General features: G+C 53.7%; 1 protein-coding gene across 1 annotated transcript in view; it reads right to left on the bottom strand.

Annotated features, from left to right (window-relative positions):
• The window catches only part of LOC119587379 (glycine-rich cell wall structural protein-like), a 5,531-nt gene that overhangs the window by 2,756 nt on the left and 1,820 nt on the right, over positions 1–955 (bottom strand). Inside the window, exons 2-3 of the mRNA XM_037936123.1 lie at positions 441–636; positions 26–337 (exon numbers count right to left, since the gene is read on the bottom strand). Of these exons, the coding sequence (XP_037792051.1) occupies positions 26–337; positions 441–636 (508 nt within the window). The remainder of the gene's footprint in view (positions 1–25; positions 338–440; positions 637–955) is intronic.

The raw sequence follows: 955 nt of genomic DNA, 5'->3' as shown, positions 1-955 counted from the left end.
GGACGCAAAGCCTCCTGCCCCCGACCCGAATGCCGCGGACCCAGATCCTGCAGAGACAGCCCCAAGGCCTCCTGAAACAAAGCTTCCCGAGGCCGATCCTGCAGCCCCGAATCCTCCTGATCCTCCGCTCGCGAAGCTCGCTGCTGCAGACCCACTAGACACGAAGCCCCCTGGGTTTGTTCCCGCAGAAGCGAAGCTCCCTGAAGCCGATCCCGCGGCTCCAAAACTTCCAAGTCCCCCCGAATAAGCGGCAGAAGCTCCTGCAGAAGTGAGGGTCCCGGCGCTCCCAGACCCGAGACTCCCTGATCCAGGCACTGGACGCGAGCCAGAGACAAACCTGTTGAAAAAAAAGAACTTTAAACTTGGTGAAAATCACAATTTGCGATGGCCCTCTTTGCCAAGAAACAATCGTTCTACTCTCCTATGAACACACAGCTTACCCGCCCCCGGAATTCGACGAACTAAACCCCCCGCTGGAACCTGTGGACCCAGCGTTTCCACCTGAGGAGCCTGATGAACCAGAGTGTCCCGACGAAGTCCCCGAAGGACCTTTCCAGCCACTGTAGAGCCGAGCGCTTCCGGCCTTTTTTCCCAACGCCACACTCAACAGAGCAAACAGCACCAAGTGGACACGCACTGTGAAGTAAAGTTCGAAATACATTAGAGGGAGTCGGGCGCCGAATTCACCTGTTCCTGTAATCCTTATCATTCACTTTCCTACATCTAACCTCCATTTCATTTTACAAACCAAGCCAAAAGTCAGAACTTTACTTTCTTTCTCTTCGACTGTGATCGCTGAAATGTCTTGAATGTCAGTAGCGTTGGTGTCCAACTTGCGCTCCCTTTTATATGCCTAAACGTTCAGTCATCCCCTAAACACACACCGGCGGACGTGTATCGGCTCCTCTTATCCGGTAAATCCTTCGTGAGTCGGAGTTTCCAGTTATCTGGTCGA

The sequence above is a fragment of the Penaeus monodon genome, chromosome 22 (assembly GCF_015228065.2).
Source record: "Penaeus monodon isolate SGIC_2016 chromosome 22, NSTDA_Pmon_1, whole genome shotgun sequence".
Classification (NCBI taxonomy): Eukaryota; Metazoa; Arthropoda; class Malacostraca; order Decapoda; family Penaeidae; genus Penaeus; species Penaeus monodon.
Note: the sequence above shows the minus strand (reverse complement) of the source record. Positions and strands in the feature narration are given on the sequence as shown.